Genomic DNA, 20,529 nt, shown 5'->3' with positions numbered 1-20,529 from the left:
GGGAGGAGTTTGCTGGCCAGAAAGCATCCCAACAGCAGGGCTGGCAGCCGCCAAGGGATAGAGATGTGAATGATTTGATGGCCTTCGTCTTGAGGCCAGCCTCGCCATCACACGAAAGTAAACCTGAGCTGTCAAATGGCTATGTTATGTGTGCAGGTCTGCTCTGTAGTGACGTTTACAGCATCAACTGCTTACTTTTACAGCCCATACAGCACTTTTTATGCTCCTGCCAGTGCTGTCACCACAGTAGCTATCCATCTGGCAACTTCTTTAAAGTCTCTGTACTGAGACCTGAGCCTCCAAGTCATAAATATTTGATTTTTCTAGTTGTGGATTTGTTTCAGTAGCAGTCAGAAGGGAAAGGGCAGATTCTGGTTCCCTTGGAGAGGTGTGGGGTCTTCCACTACTGTATCTTCAAGCAGGACTGCAAAGCCCCCAACGGCCTGACCCTCACACACTCCCGAGAACCACTCCCCCCCTGCAAACACAGCACTGATGCTGGTAAGGATATAAACGAACACTTGATGTTGAGCAGATGCACTTTGTAAATTACCCATTACATGCAGAAGCTGAGGAAAAATGTAGTTCAGTCACTTAGGGCTGATGGTCATCAGACCACCATACACACAGGCAGAAACCCCGGTAAACCAGGAATGGGAGGTTGGTGTAGCGGCTTGTTGCCACCCGAGATGCCTGCATCCCACCGAGTGTCCGGGTCCAGCCCTGGCTGGGCCACTTCTCATCTTCCTGCTAGTGCACTTCCTGCTGCTGACTCAAGTACTGGGCCTCCGCCACCCGCAGGGGAGACCGGTACTGAGGTCCAAGCTCCTGGCTTCAGCCCGGCCTAGCCTGGCTGCTTTGAGTGTTCGCGGACTGAACCAGTGGATGAACAACTTCTCTCTCTCTCTCAGCCTTTCAAATAAAATGAAAGTAAATAAATGAAAAATTTAGGGGAAAAAAAGATACACTTTCAGACACCAGGTCTGTTATTCTAAGATGCTATTTATGAAAGACCAAATAGCTACTGGATCTTCCTTTCAGATTCATGTTGGTGAAAGTATTCACATGTAATAGTTCCGATGCTACAAGGAAAATAAGCTTTTCAGTGATCAAAGACAGCTGCGAAGCAGTGTTTACAACATGTCTCATTTCTGTTCTTCTGGCCCTTTCTCTGCCGCCGCTCCAGGAATGTCAGCAATGCTTCCAAACCCGACATCAGCAAAAACGGCCGCAGAGCAGAGTTTATGCAACAGAAACAGGCATCCATCTTGTTTTTATTTGTAGCTCATGTTAAAATTCTCAAAGAACTGCTGGGGTATACTTTTTCTGGAGAGCCTAGATAAAGGCCACCAGACTTCCAGGCCCAAGAGTCTGTTTCTGTCTTCACTCATGAAATTGCTGGTTATCTAAGAATGAGAGAAGGGTCTGGTTTACTTTCCCAACCAATAAAGTTCTGCTTAAGTTCTCCCAACGTCTAAAAATTCAGATCCAAACATCTTAAGAATTCAAACAACCGAAACGATGCCTCTGATTCTATTGTTTATATCCCCCCGATTTACTGCCAAGAGTAAACAGTTCCAGTCTTGTCACTGAGAGCTCTGTAGAGAGACGCATCAGCTTTAACGACCAATACAGAACTTAGTTGAACAAGATGGGTGTGGGGACTAACTCTCTTCTCCTCAAATATAAAAACTTGAGGGAGACTATTTCTACTGGTAATCATTTCAAATGTTAGATGCAGAGATTGTCTTCTGCATAATTATCAGATTTATTTATGAAAATCTTGATTCCTTAACAAGGAAGAGCTGATGATCAAGCTAAATTCAGGAGTATAATCTAAACCTTTTCTAGTAACTGACCTATAACAGGTCATCTAAACACTCCATAAAATATCTCATAATGCCCTTAGCAGTCATAATTGTTTTAAAGATTTGTTTATTTATTTCAAAGTCAGATTTACACAGAGAGAGGAAGACACAGACACAGACACATCACACACACACACACACACACACACACACAGAGAGAGAGAGAGATAGAGAGAGATCTTTCATCCACTGGTTCACTTCCAAATGGCGGCAACAGCTGGAGCTGGGCCACACTGAAGCCAGGAGTCAGGAGCTTCTTCTGGGTCTCCCATGTGAGTGCAGGGTCGCAAGCACTTGGGTCATCCTCTGCTGCTTTCCCGGGCACATTAGCAGGGAGCTGGGTCAGAAGAGCTGGGAACTCTAACCGGCACCCATATGGGATGCCAGTGTCGAAGGCGGCAGCTTCACTGGCTATGCCACAGTGCCAGTCCCTAGCAGTCGTGTTGTTTTTAAAAGCTACTTTTAAAAAAATGTTTTATGTGGGGCCAGCACCGTGGCGCAGTAGGTTAATCCTCCACCTGTGATGCCAGCATCCCATATGGGTGCCGGTTCTAGTCCCGGCTGCTCCTCTTCCGATCCAGTTCTCTGCTGTGGCCTGGGAAAGCAGCAGACCATGGCCCAAGTGCTTGGGCCCTGCACCCACATGGGAGACCAGGAGGAAGCACCTGGCTCCTGGCTTTGGATTGGTGCAGTTCCAGCCATTGTGGCCATCTGGGGAGTGAACCAGTCGATGGAAGACCTCTCTCTCTCTCTGTCTGTAACTCTACTTCTCAAATAAATAGATAAAATCTTTTAAAATAATGTTTTATGTATGTATTTGAGAGGCAGAAAAGAGACACAGACAGACACACACACACAACCTTCACTCCTTGAATGCTCACAAAGGCTGGGGCTGGGCCATGCCAGAGCCAGGAGCCAGGAGCGGGTCTTCCACACGGGTATCTGGAACCTAATTACCTGTGCCATCACCTCCCCTCCCAGAGTCTGCTTTGGCAGAAAGCCGGAGTCCGGAGCAGAGCTGAGATGTGAGCCCAGTACTTGGGTCCTGACACAGGTGTCTGAACCGCTAGTCTCACCGCCTGAGGCAGCGGCCATTGCCTACTACCTGTTTCCATTAGCTGCTTCCGCTCTGTCTAGGGGCTCAGACCTTCCCCCGGGAGGCCCAGTTAGAGGAGAAAGAAGGTTAGGCCTGCGTGTGAGCGTCACCCTCACGGGAACAAGATTCCTGAAGGGTGCCACCTGGGCCGGCACTAGCAGCACTATGAAGCTAAAGCGAGGTCCGTGTTTCCAGATGCTTGTATTGGGCTGATTTCCCACCTCCTCAATTACACATACAACAGGAATACAGACTTTCTCTAAGAAAGAAAGAGACAGATACTTCCTTAGATGGATGAGATGGTTTCTGAGGTAGAGAGTATGGCCAGAGTCTCTGGCTCCCTGCCATAGTCACATTGTCCCATTAGGCACCAAATGCAATACCACGTGGAAAACAAGTTTCCAATGTTAAAGCAAACGCAGCCCCTGGAAACACCCAATTCTCCCCCCCCTCCCCCAGCAGGCGGCCAGCAGAGGACACGAGAGCACCACCAGGAGCCAGCAGGATTACCTCCATTTCATACATCGGGGGCCCAAGGATGTCTTTCAGTGCATGGAAATCAATCAAAATCGGCATTTCCGGAGGCAGGGCCAACTCGGCAGCGTTACTCACAGATTCAGGTTCTGCATCTTCTAACACATGCTCCCTGCAACCTAAGAAAAAAACATTTACATACAAGATTTGTAGGCTTGAAAATTCATTATCAATAAATATCAAACAGAAGCACAGTGCACTTCAAAAATTCACTTTATGTATCTGGGAAATGCAGGTAGTAGAAGAATTAGTCTTTTTTTTTTTTTTTTTTTTTTTGACAGGCAGAGTGGACAGTGAGAGAGAGAGAGAGAAAGAGAGAGAAAGGTCTTCCTTTTGTGTTAGTTCACCCTCCAATGGCAGCCGCGGCTGGTGCGCTGCAGCTGGCACACCGCACTGATCCGAAGCCAGGAGCCAGGTGCTTCTCCTGGTCTCCCATGGGGTGCAGGGCCCAAGCACTTGGGCCATCCTCCACTGCACTCCCGGGCCACAGCAGAGAGCTGGCCTGGAAGAGGGGCAGCCGGGACAGAATCCGGTGCCCTGACCGGGACTAGAACCCCGTGTGCCGGCGCTGCAAGGTGGAGGATTAGCCTAGTGAGCCATGGCGCTGGCCAAGAATTAGTCTTTTAAGTATTTGCAACTGCCTTGTTTATTTACTTCTACTTGTTTATCCTTTATCTCCCTCATTAAAGTGTAAGTTCCAGGAAGACTGTGCCATTGCCTGTCCTCTTTTTAGCCATTATATCCTAAAGTCAAGAACAATGCCTGGGGGGCTCGCACTGTGGCGTAGTGGGTAAAGCCTCCACCTGCAGTGCCAGCATCCCATATGGGTGTCTATTCGAGTTCCTGCTGTTCCATTTCTGATCCAGCTCTCTGCTATGGCCTGGGAAAGCAGTGGAAGATGGCCCAAATCCTTGGGCCCCTGCACCTTTGTGGAAGACCTGGAAGAGGCTCCTGGTTTCAGCCCAGCTCCAGCCATTGTAGCCATTTGGGGAGTGCAGATGGAAGACCTCTCTGTCCCTGTCTGACTTTCAAATAAATAAATAAATCTTTAAAAAACAGGCTTTGGAGCCAGACACTGAGGGGTCAAATGCAACAGGTTACTTTGTACAGTTTTCTGTTAGATCAACCTATCTCAGGGCTTGTCACAACACTTTTAATCCTCTCTTCACAGGAGTTTATCAGGTGCCCCCTTTTTATTATTACTTTTTCTTAATTTATTTTCATTTTATTTGAGATATGGATAAATCTTCTATCTGCTGGCTCACCCCCCAAATGCCTAACACAGCCATGGCCATGGAGCCATGAACTCAATCCATGTCTCCCACATGGGTGGCAGGTACCCAACTACTTGAGCCATCACCTGCTGTGGCCCAGGGAGCATATTACTAGGAAGCTGGATCAAAAGTTGACCTGGGACTTGAACCAGGTACTCTGATATGTGGGCATCTTTTTTTTTTTTTTTTTTTTAAGATTCATTTATTTATTTGAAAGTCAGAGCTACACAGAGGGAGAAGGAAAGGCAGAGAGGGAGAGAGGTCTTTCATCCGTTGGTTCACTCCCCAATTGGCCGCAGTGGCCAGAGCTTTGCTGATGCGAAGCCAGGAGCCAGGAGCCAGGAGCTTCTTCCGGTCTCCCACTCAGGTGCAGGGGTCCAAGGAGTTGGGCCATCTTCTACTGTTTTCCCAAGCCATAGCAGAGAGCTGGATTTGAAGTGGAGCAGTTGGGACTCGAATTGGTGGGGATGTGGGCATCTTAACCACTCTGCCAAACGCTGGCTTGAGGTGTCTTTTTCTAATGGGCAAAATGAACTTGAAAATGATAGTATGCCCTGTAAGTAATGCCCCTTCTGTAAGCATATTGCTCAACTTGAAGGCAAACGTAATTGGCAGTGCATGGGTAACAGAATGCAAAGTTTGGTTTTAGCTACCTGTAATAGGTAATCCTCTTATCACCTGAGGGTCAGTCCTGGTCAGCTGACACCTTGCCAAAGTCAGCCTGGACATGTAGGAAGCAGACTGAACTGACTTATCAGATCACCTCCTTTTTTTTTTTTTTTAAATTTCTTTTAAAAGATCCGCTTAATTATTTGAAAAGCAGAGCTACAGAGAGGCAGAGGCAGAGGCAGAGGCAGAGGCAGAGAGAGAGAGAGAGAGAGAAAGAGAGATGTCTTCCATTCACTGGTTCACTCCCCAGATGGCTGCAATGGCTGGAGCTGTGCTGATCTGAAGCCAGGAGCCAGGAGCTCCCTCTGGGTTTTCCACACGAGTGCAGGGGCCCATGGACTTGGGCCATCCTCCACTGCTCTCCCAGGCCATAGCAGAGAGCTGGATTGGAAGTAGAGCAGCTGGGACTCGAACCGGTGCCCAGATGGGATGCTGCCTCTGCAGACGGCAGTGGCTTTACCTGCTACGCTACAGCGCTGGATCCCAGACCACCTTCTTGATTGGCTTCTGCAATTCTAGTTCGAGTACAGAAAACATATTATAAAATCTATGACCAGAAGCCTAAAAGGAACAGAGCTTAAAAAAATGTAGGCAGGGCCAACGTTAAGGCACAGCAGGTTAAGCTGCCACCTATGATGCCAGATCCCATATCAGAGTGCCAGTTCTAGTCCTGGCTGCACTGCTTCCAATCCAGCTCTCTGCTAAGGCACCTGGGCAGGCAGTGGAAGATGGCCTAAGTATTTGGGCCCCTGCACCCATGTGGAAAGACTCGGATGGAGTTCCTGACTGCTGGCTTCAGCCTAGCTCAGCCCTGACTTGGGGAATGAACCAATGGACAAAAGATTCATCTCTCTCTCCCTCTCCTTTGCTCTCTGTAACTCTGCCTCTTTAATAAGTAAACTTTTTAAAAAAATGTAGGCAGTTAAGTAGTTGGCTATATTCTGTCTTGTTCCTAGTCCTGTTTTTCTTTCAGTTTTGCCACAACTCTTCTACTACTTCTTGTACTAAATCATGCATTGCCTTAAACACTTCCTCCTTTCCTTCTGAAGATTATATTATTACACAACACGTAAGTACACTTACCACCACCTCTACATGTTTATTTTTGTTTGGCATGGTTCTTTCATTCTTATACCTTCTTGTCACTAATCCCTTTCCTTCCAAAAGTACACATTCAGTACGCTTACTGAATATGTTGCACAGAAACAGACCCTAGTCTGAGGCTCTCACAATACCTGGGCGCCACTAAGGGGCACAGCGTGGCCTTTAGGGTGAGGGGTCCTCCGACTCTACTCCACTGGACTCCTCTTCCAGAAGCAACCATGAGTGACACAGGGGAGAGAACACACACTTCAGATCGTCTCTCACATGATGGCTCCTTGCCGGACAAATGAAGCTACGGAAGGCACGAACCTTCTCACTCCCCAGCTTGGTAGGACTGCTCTACGAGTGGAAAGGCGAACCCCGTGTAGCCTGTGAAGTGCAGCACGCGTACTGTATCCCGAGTGTAGGCTTTCAGTCGCACAGTCTGGCACCCCTCTGCTATGGCCTTGATCTTGTGAGGTTTGGCTCAATTCTTTTCTAAGAAGCACACTCCCACCCCCATTCTCCAAAGTTCTCCTCTATATTTGTTTCACTGAATCTACAATTACTGCGCTACTCAGTAGCTTACGGAGAGAGGATATTTCTGGCCGCTGTTCACAAAGTATTGCAAGCTGTGTCAATGCCCTGGGGTGGGAGAGCACTCCGACCATCAGCTGAACTCCATGTAGATTTCAAGGAACAGAAAACAGGTGTCACTGCATAATTAAAATTAATGCATAGAAAGAAAAGCACTACTTGTCTGAGGTTACTATACTCTAAAGGCACAAGCTGGTGGTACACTGAAACTTCAGCCACCGCACAAAGAGGCTGCAAATTTCTCAGACTGTGGTGCTTTGTGACAAGCTTGTCTGAGATCTAATTACTGTGGCCAGTCTGCAGCTCTTGATCACAGGAGGAGGCAGAGCTGGATGGCTGAAAGCCAATCCACAATTATGTAACCAGTGCTTTAGGCCATCTAGTCCTTTTCCCAGTGTGGTGCTGAGTCCAGTGCTCTGAGCACCGAGGCCGTGGGGGAGGGAGAGCTATTTCTAGTGCAGCTAACCCTTATAATATGAAAGACGGCAATCTGGGCACAGCAACTGTGTTATAAAAAATTCAGGCAACTCAGGACCCATCTGCACGTCAGAATGTTTCATCACTAGCACACAAGCCTACAGAGTTAAAGCTCCAGTCCCTGCTAACTGGGAGAGGGTGACATCAGATTTTAAGAATCAAACACAGGGCCAGTGCTGTGGTACAGCGGGTAAAGTCGCTTTCTGCAGTGCCGGCATCCCATATTGGCACTGATTCGAGTCCCGGCTGCCCAACTTCTGATCGAGCTCCCTGCTAACTTGCCTGGGAAAGCAGCAGAAGATGGCCCAAGTGCTTGGGCTCCTGCACCCATGTGGGAGACCCGGAAGAAGCTCCTGGTTCCTGGCTTTCAATTGGCCTAGCCCCAGCAGTTGTGGCCGTATGAGGAATGAAAAAGCGGATGGAAGACCTCTCTCCCTCCCTTCCCTGTAACTCTTTCAAATAAATAAAATAAATCTTAAAAAAAAAAAAAAAATTGTCCGGCACCACAGCTCACTAGGCTAATCCTCTGCCTACGGCACCAGTACCCCGGGTTCTAGTCCCGGTCGGGGTGCCAGATTCTGTCTCAGTTGCTCCTCTTCCAGTCCAGCTCTCTGCTGTGGCCCGGGAGTGCAGTGGAGGATGGCCCAAGTGCTTGGGCCCTGCACCCACATGGGAGACCAAGAAGAAGCACCTGGCTCCTGGCTTTGGATCAGCGCAGTGGCCATTTGGGGGGTGAACCAACGGAAGGAAGACCTTTCTCTCTGTCTCTAACTCTGTCTGTCAAAGAAAAATAATCAAACATTTGGGGCTGGTGTTGTGGCGTAGCCAGTAAAATGGCATGCAATGCTGCCATCTCATATGGGCGCTGGTTTGTGTCCCTGCTGGTCCACTCCCCATCCAGCTCTCTGTTAATGGCCTGGGAAAAGCAGCACAAGATGGCTCAAATGCTTGGGCTCCTGACATCCACATCAGAGACCCGAAAGAAACTCCTGGCTTCCTGGCTTTGGCCTGGCCCAGCACTGGTGGTTATAGCCATCTGGGGAGTTGAACCAGTGGATGGAAGAGATTCTCTCTTTCTCTTTCAAATAAATAAATAAATAAATCTTAAAAAAAACCCATACACTTATGTGATACAAACTAAGAGTAAAGAAATCCTGAATTTTCATAGAACATACACTTTGAGTCCTCACTGAAACAAACAGTAACAAGCAAAACATGATCTTACAAAGTTGCCATTCAAGGAATGAGGTCCAGGTGACCTGTGAACCCTGAGTCCCGTGCACAAGCTTTCAAGCACTCAGCTCTAGTACGCCTTCTCCCTGGTCACAGGGGTTGGCCCCAAGAGGAGACAGTGGCACAGTCTCTAGGACTCCAACATTAAACAATATACACAAGGAAGAAGAGAAAAAGTTTAACTTCTCAACATAACATGGACTCTGCCTCATAATCCGTCCTGCTGTAATTGTACGGTTCTTCCTTATATGCCCCAATCCTGGACTAAAATGATGGTTCTGAACAAAAGGTTAATATTCATATGAAAGCCTGATTATTTCACTGAGAAGCAAAGAAGCATAAATTATAAAATCAAGATACCATTATCAGCTTACCCAAATAAAGTGAAGAAGTAGTAAAGAGTTTAAGAAATGCCAAACGGGGGCTGGTGCAGTGGGTTAAAGCTTGGCCTGCATTGCTGGCATCTCATACGGACACTGGTTTGAGTCCTGGCTGCTCCACTTTTTTTTTTTTTAACATCTATTTATTTATTTGAAAGTCAGAGTTACACAGAGAGAGAAGAGGCAGAGAGAGAGAGAGGTCTTCCATCCGCTGGTTCACTCTCCAGATGGCCGTCATGACCGAAGCTGCGCCAATCTGAAGCCAGGAGCTTCTTCTGGGTCTCCCACACAGGTGCAGGGGCCCAAGGACTTGGGCCATCTTCTACTGCTTTCCCAGGCCATAGCAGAGAGCTGGATTGGAAGTAGAGCAGCCGGGACTAGAACCGATGCCTATGGGATGCCGGCGCTTCAGGCCAGAGCATTAACCTGCTGTGCCACAGCACTGGCCCCTGGCTGCTCCACTTCTGATCCAGTTCCCTGCTGGTGCACTTGGGAGGGAAGCATAGGACGACCTGAGTCCTTGGGCTCCTGCACCCACGTGGCAGACCTGGAGAAGGCTACTGGCTCCTGGCTTTGGATCAGCTCAGCTCTGGCCATTATGGCCATTTGGAGTGAACTGGCAGATGGAAGCTCACCCCCACCCTCCCGCAACTCTTTCAAATAAATAAAATAAATCTTTAAACCAAAAAAAGAAAATGCCAAATGGTCAATGTTAAAGAAAATGAGGAGATCTCAAACATTGCTACTTAGGGGAACACAACAGGCCCCATCTTTCAGGAAAGCAACTTGGTAGCACAGACTAATCAGCACAGTCAGGTGCGAATACTCACAACTGCACTCAGTGGTTGTGTTCTGCAGCGATCTCTCTTTAAGGACAGACAGCAGTATCTGCAGAGTCACAGCAGCGCTGTCTACAGTTTCATCCACTCATAAAATTCCCAGTCACTCAAATTGTGTTCTAAGTATTATCTAAATAATATGAAAAAAATCATTCGAAACCAGGTTAAGGTGGGGAAAGAGGATAAAATTTCTGGCAGCCTGAGTTCTACACAAATATAATGTACACACAAATGAAATGATATAGTCCAAAATGTTGTTTTCTGCAATGCTAGGTACTAGTACATGAAACAGGCAGTAAATAATAATAATTGTCTCTGACTCTGGCTTCCTCACTGGCCTGGAACCACGCTGACCTCTTTGTGTCTGGTTTTCTCATCGGCAGACCCAGAATAATTGCAGAGCCCTCTGAGCGCTGCTGGGAAAAGTTATGATGAGAGGCACTGAGTTATATTATCGGAGTAATACTCACAGTAGAGATGTCTAAAGCTCAAGCTTTTACTCCATAATCTTTTCATTTTAAGACAGCAAAGTGCTCTCTGCAAAACTAATTCCACACGGGGCCCCACAGACAGGGGACTCTGGACACAATTACACGGTGGCTGGGAATCAAGTCACAGCAAAGAGACAGATGGCACGATGGTGCTCTGTGCTATGCCATTACTATGACATTTCACATACATGCTACCCATTCAAATTGTTTCTACATGAGACCGGCGCTGCAGTGTAGCAGGTAAAGCCGCCGCCACCGCCTGCAGTGCTGGCATCCCATATGGGTGCTGGGTCAAGTCCCGGCTGCCCCACTTCCTATCCTGCTCCCTGCTAATGGGCCTGGGGAAGCAACAGAGGATGGCCCAAGTCCTTGGACCCCTGCACCCGTGTGGGAGGCTGGGAAGAAGCTCCTGGCTCCTGGCTTTGGATCAGCGCAGCTCCAGCCGTTGTGGCCAACTGGACAGTGAACCAGCGGATGGAAGACCTCTCTCTCTGCCTCTCCTTCTCTCTCTATGTAACTCTGACTTTCAAATAAACAAATAAATGTTAAAAAATTGTCTTTACAAATCATTTTAAAGCATATTCTTAAAAGCAATAAAGGACTATTAAACAGAGGTCGAAAAGAAAGGAATGGAGAACTGAAATGAGAACAAGCTAGCTCAAACTCACCCCGCTTCGAGTACTTCCCCACCTAAAGAAAAACCTAAAGAAAAACAGCCTGAAGGCAGGAGAGGGCTAACGCCAGTTTAAGTTGGTTCATTCTGTGCACGCACTGCCGAGTCCTTCTTTCTGCAACCTGTTCTGAGTGTAACTCAGGGCACAACGAAGATCTATCAGCACTAAGGCTGCAGCCAGGGCAGCACCAGCAGCCAGGGCAGCGCAGCCTGTGCTGATGGGTAATGGCCGCTGGTACGCCTGGCCCTGCTCTGGTGATGACATCACCACGGCTATCCCAGGAGATCCTCTGGCTTTTCCTAAGTAGCTGTCACTGGGGAACACGCACTTTCTCCTGACAACAGGGACAGGATTTCAATGAAATTAGGCCCAAGAAGCAAAGAATTGTTGTGGGAAGGGGAGAGCAAGGGAAGGACAGAAAGGGGAGGTAAGGAAGGTGGCTGAGAGATGGGGAGGGGGGGAGGAAGACAGAGAGAGAGAGAAAGGGAGAGAGAGAGAAACACAATTTGGGAAACACCAGCTCTCTGTAAGAAACAGGTTCCTTGCCTTGTGAATGAATCTTGCAGCAAACCTGGCGTCTCATGGCAGGTGATGGAAGCAAATGGCAGCAGCAGGGAGACGAGGATTGCAAAAAACCCAACAAAGAGCAGGCTTTCCCATAATGTGGCAGAAACCCAAGACTGCCTGGCCACAGATATCTCAAGTTACCTATAACCCTGTTACTCAAGGCAGAACACTGTTAACCTGAAGCACACACCACACTTTCAAGTCCAGTCTCCAGAGCTGAAAAGCTAAATTCTAGGGGTAATGGGTCTAATGGGATCCCTTCTGGCTGAATTATGAAAGAAGTATGCACTTTCACAAAGAGCAGGGTAGGGATGTGGGAAGGAGGGGGAAAGGATGGGGTGTACAAGAATACTGTTAGAGGGGCCGGCGCTATGGTGTAGTGGGTAAAGCCGCCGCCTGCAGTGCTGGCATCCCATATAGGCACCGGTTCTAGTCCCAGCTGTTCCTCTTCCGATCCAGCTCTCTGCTATGGCCTGGAAAAGCAGTAGAAGATGGCCCAAGTCCTTGGGCCCCTGCACCCATGTGGGAGACCCAGAAGAAGCTCCTGGCTCCTGGCTTCAGATTGGCGCAGCTTCGGTCATGACGGCCATCTGGAGAGTGAACCAGCGGATGGAAGACCTCTCTCTCTCTCTGCCTCTCTGTAACTCTGCCTTTCAAATAAATAAATAATTTTTTTTTTTTTTAAAGAATACTGTTACCTGCATCCAAGAAAACAGGGTCCAGAGGCGGGGTAATTCTCCAGAAAAATGACTATTACTGCAGTCATGCTAACTTGTCTTTGGGAAACAGTTCCTTGAGAACGTCTAGGTTGCAGTCTGAGGCTTAGTGCAATTCAGGAATAGTCGGGAACTCCAGAAGCACAGGGTGGAGCAGGAAGGTGGTGATTAAGACACCTGCATCCCACACAGGAATACCAGGTTTAAGTCCTGGCTCTGGATCCAGCTTCCTGCCAGTGCAGATCTCAGAGGCTGTGTTGACGGCTCAAGTAACTGAGGTCTTGCTACTCACACAGGAGACGTGGGTTGCATTCCCAGCTCCTGATTTTGGTTCCAGCCCAGACCCAGGTGTTGCAGGCATTTGGGAGTATAACAACAAATGCGAGCACTCTTTCTCTCAAATAAAAACAAAATTAATTAAAATTAAAAAACATATACTAAAACCGTGATATATAAAATCCCCAAAGTTAGGCAGAAACTCAAAGATCTGGTCCAACTGTTCACTTTAGAGCCAGGGAGACTGAGGGTAAACAAGAGGATAAGCAAACTGCCCAAAGTGCACAGCAACCAGAGGCAGTCTGAGGCCCCCTGACTCCCAGCTCCAAGTCCAGTCTGGGAAGGCCACCTGTAGCTCGGGAACTCCTTGCAAAGGAAGGAACCTGGTGGCAAATTTAGACAAATGCTATTTACTTATTCATTACTCAAAATAATCTCTACACAACTGCTATCTCTCCCATGAAAAGACATTCTGGAAATGCACCAAGTAGATCACTGGGTCTCATCTAGTGCCCTGTCTGGGTGGCAGGTGTCTTCCTGCCTTCCGTGTCTTTCGCAGTTCTGTAAGTTCTAAAACTGTTAGTACGGGACATGGGTCTTGTCCACAGGAGTAGAAGCAAGTTTTTTCCAACAGAGACCTAACTGATTCCTCCTCCCTCCCTTTCCATGAAGCCAGTTTTATGACTCCTAACAAACAGACTGCAGCATTTCTGACTGCTTTCTGGATTATCGGTAAAATCTTACTGGTGTTCTCTGTGAACGCATTAAAATCTTTGACAGGTGTCACGTTATGCCTGTATGCTAATAATGACTTGACCATCATCCTTTAATATTGGACAAAACGTTTGTTTCTCAATAGTGGCAGATTTTCCAAGCAGTGAAGTCATATGTTAGGTTAAAATACTTTAGGGCCTCAGACAGCTGACTTAAATTTAAAATAAAAAAAACATGAAATTTCCAATTTTTAGATCCTCAAAAATGTCCAAGAGAGGCACAACTGACCCCGCCCCCCTCCACCTCTAGTGAGCCTTGGAGTCAGCTGGCCTGGGTTTAAAATCTAGCTCTTCAACTTGAAAACTGTAACTCTGGGAAAGTTCCTTAATCTCCTTTTTGAAAAGCTACTTTTATCATGGTAAAATTATATAACCTGATATTTATCATTTTATGCATTTGCAAGTATACCCCTGAGTGTCATTAAATTATACTCACAAGGTAGTGTAACCATCACCACTGTGGACACCCAAAACTCATCATCTCTCGAGTAGACCCTGCATCCATGAAGGAGTAAGCCCCTACTTCCCCATCCTTGCAGCCCTAGTAACCACCATTCTAACTTCTGCTTCTATGGATTTGACTCCTTTAGACCCCTCACCCAAGTGGAATCATACAGTATCTGTCCTTTCGTGTTCAGCCTGTTTTACTTAACATCTGTTTTCTGCGTCCATCCATGTTGTAGCTTATGATTAAATTTCACTTTTTATTCCATCATAAACACACGTGGTTTAGTCATTCATCTGTTACGTCATTTGGGCTGTTTCTACCTTGTGGCTAATGTTAATAGTGCTGTGATGAACAGGAATGTGCAGATACCTGTTCATGTCTCTTTTAATTTCTTTGGATATACACCTAGGGTTGAACTGCTGGATTCTATGATAGTTCTGATTTAACTTTTTGAAGAACTGCCAAATTGTTGCCCACAGTGGCTGCACCGTTTGACATTCCTATTAGCTTTGCATGACAGTTTCAATTTCTTCACATCCTTGTCCGTTTTCTTAATTACAGACATCCTTGTAGGTGTGAAGGAATATTCTGTGCTTTTATACATTTCTCTAAGGATCACCTTCATGTGCTTGTTGGCCATTTGTGTAAATTCTACAGAGAAATGTCCATCCAAATCCTTTTGTTATGATTGAATCATAAGACTTCTTTGTATTTTCTGGGTATCACTTCTTCATCTTCTTGTATGACTTGCAAATATTTCCTTCCATTGTTTAGGCTGTTTTCACTCTCTTGATAGTGTCCCTTGATGAACAGAAGTCTTTAATTTTGATGAAATCCAGCTCATCCATTTTTTCTTTTGTTGCCTATGCTTTTGGTATTATATTCATAAAAATCATTGGCAAAAGTAATTTCCCAAAGTTTTCTACCAAGAATTTTAGTTTTAGTTCTTATGTTTAGGTATTTGGACCATTTTTAGTCAATTTTTTAAAAAATATTTATTTATTTATTTGAAAGGCAGAGTTAGAGTTAGAGTTAGAGATCTCTACCTACTGGTTCACTCCTCAAATGGCTAAAATGGCCAGAACTGGGCTGATCTGAAGCCAGGAACCAGCTTCTTCCAGGTCTCCCACGTGGGTGCAGGGGCCCAAGTACTTGGGCCATCTTCCACTGCTTCCCCAGGCACATTGGCAAGGAGCTGGATTGGAAGCGGAGCAGCTGGGACTTGAACCGCTGCTCAAATGGGATGCCAGTGCTGTAGGCGGCAGCTTTACCTGCTACACCACAGTGCTGGCCCTTTCAGTCAATTTTTATACATAGTGTATGGTAAGAGTGCAAGTCTAACTTTGTCCTTTTGCGTGTAGAGACAGTTTCACCAGCACCATTTGTTGAAAAGATGGTCCTTTCCCCACGGAACGGTCTTGGCACTCTGTTGAAAATCAACTGACCAGCCATATATATGGATATTTATTTCTAAGCTCACTATTATATTGGTCTATCTTTGTGTCTTTATGTCACACTATACCATTTTAATTTCTGTAGCTTCTCAGTAAGTTTTGAAATCAGGAAGTGTGATCCTCTATTTTGTTCTTTTTGAAGACTGTTTTCTTATTTGTTGACCCTTGCATTTCCATGTGAATTTGAAGATCAGTGTTTCCCTCTTTGAAAAACGCTGCTGGAATTTGGAATGGATTGCAATGAATCCATACATAACTTTGGGTAGCACTGACATCTTAATGTCAAGTCTTCCTACCCATAAACATAGGATGTCTTTCCATTAATTGTCTTAATTTTTGTAGCAATGCTTTGTAGTTCTTTGCATACAAACATTTCACCTCCTTAGTTAGAATTATTCCTAATACTTTAATTCTTTTAGGAACTGATTCCTTTTCAGACTGTCCATTTGCTCATCTGAAATAAGGGAACCAGCACTCACCACTCAAATCCTTGTTACCGGGGTAATGAGGCACAGTGAGGCTATGGTTCAGACTTGTGGCCACTCTCCTAGGCTACAACTCTTACTCTGACATTTACTAACCATGAACCTTGGTCACGGAATCTTCTATGCCTTGGTTTTCTTACCTGAAAAACGGATCTAAAAATTAAACCTATTTCGTATGGTCATTAGAGGATTTTAAGAGTAAATATAAAGATAGTTCAAAAAGTTATGGGAAGTGACTAGTACAGTGGCTCAGTGGGTTAAGTTGCCACCTGCAATGCTGGCATCCCACATGAGTCTTAGCTGCTCTACATTTTTTTTTTGTTTGGTTTTTAAAATACCTATTTATGTATTTGAAAGTAAGAGTTATGGGGCAGGTGGGGCAGAAGAGAGAGAGGGTGCGATGGAGAGGGAGGGAGGGAGGGAGAGAGAGAGAAGGAGAGAGATCTTCCATCTGCTGGCTCTCTCCCCAGATGGCCTGCAATGGCTGGGGGTGGGGGGGGGCTGGGTCAGGCCGAAAACAGGAGCCAGGAGTTTCATCTGGGTCTCCCACATGGGTGCAGGGCCCAAGCAACTGGGCCATCTTCTGCTGCCTTTCCCAGGCCATTAGCAGGGAACTGAATTGGAAGTGGAGCAGCTGGGACAGGAACTGGCACCCATATGGGATGCCACCACTGCAGGTGGTAGCCTTACCAGTTACAACACAATGCTAGGCCCCAGGCTGCCGCACTTTTGGTCCAGCTCCCTGCTGATGTGCCTGGGAAAGCAATGTAAGATGGCCCAGGTACTTGGGGCACTGGCTTCCACGTGGGAGACCCAGATGCAGTTTCCAGGCTTCTGGTTTCCTGGCTCAGTCTCAGCCATCATAGCCATCTGGGAAGTAAACCACAAGATGGAAGAGCTCGCTCTCTTTGTGTCTTTATTACTCTACATTTTAAATAAATCTTTATTTAAAAAAAAAAGTTCATGGAAAAATGGAACTTCAAGATAAATTTATTTTGGTACATAAGAATTGTGAGATCCGTGCATAAGAGGGGTTTCCGAAAAGTTTGTGGAAAATATGCATTATGAAAATACTATGCACGGATGTCACAATTCTAATGCATCAAAATAGATGCATTATTTAATTTAATCTTTCCACAGACTTTTTGAAGTTCTCTTGTACATGTAAAATGCTTAGAATACGATCTGTAGATAACAGGAACTTTATAGATGACAGCTGTTCTTCTGGTCAGGATTATCCCACCTGCCTACTGAATTGGTCTCTCTTGCTCAGCCATTTTTACTATGCATTGCCTACTTATACATGAATCTTCCTAAATAACTGCCCCAGTTATTATCGTAGATTTAAAGACCGTCATGATTTTTCCATTTTTGCCAAGTGAACTCCTGACTCCTAAGAGCTTCATTCAAGATCCACCAGAACACAGTGCTACACCCCCTTTCTAATGCTGGCTCCCATGAGACTGCCGTTTAGTGTAGAGGAGCCGCCACCGCCCAGGCAGCAACGCAAGTCGCACAGCACAGCCTCAGCTAAATACCGGGGCTCCAGCTTCCTTATCTGTAAAGTGAGAACCAGACCAGACGCACTCTGCTCACCCCACACCATTCACGTGTCTTATGCAAAATTGGTAATCAATTCTGGCCTGCTGAATTAGATTGCAAAGAAATGACAAATCACCAAAATCCTGAATAATTTGCCAAAAGCTTACCAAGTATTTAATGGTAATTTTTTAAACAAAAATATTTTTAATCAAGAAAATTATGTAATAGAATTATTTCTGCATAATTAAAATTTTTTCTTGAAATCTGAATTCCATCACACTGGGTTCTTGAATTGTAGAACTGGAGCAAATTGGAACTTGGAGCTGGGTGTTCTGAGCTGTACCTGAGTCAGGGTGTAGCAGAATGTTACGGAGGGTGTCGGCACTGGGCTGGACAGAGGTCGTGCGTGAACCAACAAGAGGAAACACTGCTCACGGCTCAACTCATTAGCACATGTGGGTGTACACAGATTCAGATCCTGTATAAGTGTAGCAGAGATACATGGCTGCAACTGAGTTTTAATTTTAACAGCACCTACTTTAAGAGTGTATTTATTTATTTTGAAAGTCAGTGTTATGGAGGAGAGAGACAGAGATCTTTCACCTGCTGGTTGGTTCCTCCCCAGATGATAATAGCCAGTGCTGGGCTAGGCCAAAGCCAGGAGCTTCTTCCGGGTCTTCCACGTGCACGGCAGGGACCCCGACACTTGGGCTATCTTCCACTGCTTTTTCCAGGCCATTAGCAGGCAGCTGGATGTGAAGTGGAGCAGCCAGGACACGAACTGGTGCCCACGAGGGATGGCATTGCAGGCAGTGGCTTTATCTGCTGTGCCACAACGCCGGGCCCTGGTGCCTACTGTAAAAAGTGAGCAGAGGTGCTGAGATCCCAAGTGGCTTGTTACTTTACAAGAGAGCAGGCTCATGGGCCTCAAAGCTACACTGACTGGAACACAATAGCTTTCTCATGGGAAGGCACAAAGAAGAAAACAAAGTATCTTCTAAAAAATTCAGAAAAACCCCAATATTTCTAACTGTATCATTTGTGCTGTCAGTTTCAGGTTAATCTTTTCCAGGAAACCATCCTCCTGGCCAGAGGAAGTGTGCTAAATGCAACCGGAACTCAAGTTCCTGGCCAGAGCTGCCAAGACACTGGGGCCTGCATGGTTTCAGGTTATGTTTTTTAAGGAACTAGCTACAAAAGAGGATTCTGTGGATAGAGTGCCCAGAATCTCCATGCTAGAAACAAGTGATTTTCTTTCTGCCAATGTTTTCTTCATTATTTTGAGGACTGTAAGAACAGAGCACTTCAAAAAGTCTGTGGAAAAACAGAATTAAATTTATTTCCATGCAAAAAGTTCTGAAATCCATGCATAGCTCTTTTAGAATATCCATGTTTCCATCAACTTTTTTGAAGACCCCTCATACAACCTTATTACCAAATGCACTTCCTTCCAAGTTTACTTAATAAATATTTCTACATAACCATTGAGACATAAATGGAAATTGTAAGTCATTTTTAAATTTCATGAAAATGAAAAACAAAAAAAAAACTGTTTTCATCTATTTTTTCCATGAAAATGAATTTAGAGATCTAAGTAAGTTAACTTTGTTTTACTAAAAACAATTTTAAAAAACTACAGTATCTTTAACATATAATTTGAAACTTTCAATGATCAATTAAGTGCCTCTATAGACTTTACAAACCAGCATTTATCCTATATTTTAAAGTTATTTGGTTACATCTTACTTCCCATAATAGTCTAAACATTTGTTGGAAATTTACTCAGTTTCTCAGAACCGCAGTTAGAACTGGGTATACAGTAAGTATTCAGGGACCGGCCCCCAACTCACTGATTGATGGACTGATGCAAACAAGGACAGGGGACTGGGCCCTAGCTCTACAAGGGAACTTGTACCCCTGCTTCTCAGCAGGCTGTCTGCAATTCACTTTATTTCCTCTATTAGAGAACTAGAAAACATTCCTGATGAATGTGGACAGTAGTTAAAACGCAGAGACCATTTGTAATATTTAAAACCCCACAGGCCTGCTCCAGGACTCCTGTAACTCAGAAAGGCTGGTTTTGATCATGTGTACACATGCCCCCGATCTTTCTGTACGATTCATTAAATGAAACAATGACCCTGTAACTATCTGTCAATACTCTATTTTCCTGTCCCCAAGTAGAGTTTAAATAACAAATGTCACATGTAAGTAGGCTTTTTCTTCATTGCAGCTTCCTTCTAGTCTGTTTAGGCACAGAGATTTGTCTTACACTAAGCCAATATGGAGGAAGGAGCAATCAGGAATCAGTGTAAATGTCAGAGTGGGAAGGAACGTTGATCCTCATGACGCTGGCGGTGCACACGGACATCATTCCACCTCCACTGTAGCGCACCAACTGACTTCAGATGCTCACACAGAGCACACTGCCCGACACCTCCACCAGAGCCACGGGAAGTCTTGCTCTCTAATTTTCAATAATCTTGGTGTGTCTGCAAAGTCCAATCAACTCTAACAGAACACCACAACCCCCAGCTTTAGTGCTGCGAGCCCAGCGCCCTGTGTCTGAGCCGCACGTTTCTCCAAGGAACCTCAGGTCCTTGACAACGCCATGCTGTGTGCTGAGCCACATATCATCAAAGGGAAGATGCGCATGGGCAGGATGAAGCAAGGCATTAACTCACGGGAAGGCAAACCTGACCCGAAGCTTCTGAGCCCTGTCTGTACTCCCCAGGGTCTATAATAAGCAATCCCTCAAGTTTGGTGGGCATTCAACAGGTCTAACATTCAAATCTTGATGCACAGGCATCAATGCTGGATCAGTCAACCCTCCTGATGAAGAAGCATCGTGGACTGTGATGACTGTGGAACTGTGCAGGCTTTACAATCAGTCAACTCTACAGACTTAAGCAGGAACTGTCAAAGCTGTGCTGCCTCCATACAGGAAAACGCAGGTCCGCGGTGATTCGGACACCGTGAGAACAGTTAACCTGTGACCTGCACTGTGAGACAGGCCTCCTACCACCAGACACAGGCCTTTCTTCAGAAACAGT

General features: G+C 45.9%; 1 protein-coding gene across 2 annotated transcripts in view; it reads right to left on the bottom strand.

The window, feature by feature from the left end:
• The window catches only part of LONP2 (lon peptidase 2, peroxisomal), a 108,259-nt gene that overhangs the window by 8,326 nt on the left and 79,404 nt on the right, over positions 1-20,529 (bottom strand). For both annotated transcript variants that reach the window (XM_002721344.5, XM_017350875.3), the window contains one exon: positions 3,475-3,617. In XM_002721344.5, the coding sequence (XP_002721390.2) occupies positions 3,475-3,617 (143 nt within the window). The remainder of the gene's footprint in view (positions 1-3,474; positions 3,618-20,529) is intronic.

This window comes from Oryctolagus cuniculus, chromosome 18, assembly GCF_964237555.1.
Source record: "Oryctolagus cuniculus chromosome 18, mOryCun1.1, whole genome shotgun sequence".
Lineage (NCBI taxonomy): Eukaryota > Metazoa > Chordata > Mammalia > Lagomorpha > Leporidae > Oryctolagus > Oryctolagus cuniculus.
Note: the sequence above shows the minus strand (reverse complement) of the source record. Positions and strands in the feature narration are given on the sequence as shown.